The following is a 1,051-nucleotide window of genomic DNA, read 5'->3' as shown; positions in this document are numbered from 1 at the left end:
AAATTTGCAAGATATTCTTGCAGTCAATCATCTCATTATATATCATTATTCACTTGTTAAAAATTGAGTAACTAATCTCTTTAGTTTACCTCATATCCATGACTGGCTCCTGCTTGCAAATCAGTTTCCACTGTGGCATGCATGACACCATAGAGATGATGATCATAATCAAGTCGCAGGCACAGAAAAAAGATTGAGGGATGGAAGGAGGGAGAAGGAGAGAGAGTGACTTACTGCTGCCAGCATCAATATAAGCTATTGAGACAAGGAAACCAGGGCCTACAAATGACAAAAACTTTCTCCATCCAGGTTTCTGAACATCAAAGAGATCGAGGAGAATTAAACCAAATGAGTGGAAAACAAGAAGTGCAAATATATATACGTACTCAGGCTAGCTATGAATCAATGAAAGCATCAAATTTTAAAAAAGAAACCAGACCTCATGGTCTGGGTCATGATCATGATCACTGCTTTGGTTGTCGTTACTAGGGAAGGATTCCGGCGTGCTTCCCTCCACATTGACAGCAGCTATACGGTTGCTCCCTCCACCCCATGATATTGAAAGTGCAAGATCAGTCGCTTGCTGCTGTAAACTTCCCATCCCTCCCTTTCTTCACAACGTTGAACAACAACTACATTCACACACATGTTTAAGAAACTGCAGCTGTATTTATAGTGCAACATGTCACATTTGTCCGAAAACGACAGCATAACAGTCCAGGTTTTTTAATTTCCGTTCTTCTCTTCCATACGGCACTGACACGGTGCTGCTGCGTGACGAGTCGCTATCTTTTCCTTTATCAACAATAATTTTTCACATGGCAAATAGATACTTGTATTTTTAATTTTCTTTGATACTTGTATTTTTTTAACCTCAATTAATTTTTTAAACTGTATGAGTGTTGTCACACCTTCATTTAATTATATTAATTTTTAAATTTTTTTAAACGTAATTTGATGTGAATAACTTTGTAATTTTTATTTCTTATGAAATTTAATAACTTTACTACTAATGTATAAAGTAATTAACTTTAAAGTTAATCTTTGGTAC

At 36.0% G+C, this 1,051-nt stretch overlaps 1 protein-coding gene across 1 annotated transcript in view; it reads right to left on the bottom strand.

The window, feature by feature from the left end:
- The window catches only part of LOC110428963 (extensin-like protein), a 2,995-nt gene extending 2,394 nt beyond the window's left edge, over positions 1-601 (bottom strand). Inside the window, exons 1-2 of the mRNA XM_021444884.1 lie at positions 440-601; positions 235-313 (exon numbers count right to left, since the gene is read on the bottom strand). Coding sequence (XP_021300559.1) covers positions 235-313; positions 440-601 — 241 coding nt within the window. The remainder of the gene's footprint in view (positions 1-234; positions 314-439) is intronic.
- Between the last annotated feature and the right edge of the window lie 450 nt (positions 602-1,051).

Source organism: Theobroma umbraticum, unplaced genomic scaffold (genome assembly GCF_002168275.2).
Source record: "Theobroma umbraticum cultivar Fairchild unplaced genomic scaffold, ASM216827v3 scaffold_5689.0, whole genome shotgun sequence".
NCBI classification, from domain to species: Eukaryota; Viridiplantae; Streptophyta; class Magnoliopsida; order Malvales; family Malvaceae; genus Theobroma; species Theobroma umbraticum.
Note: the sequence above shows the minus strand (reverse complement) of the source record. Positions and strands in the feature narration are given on the sequence as shown.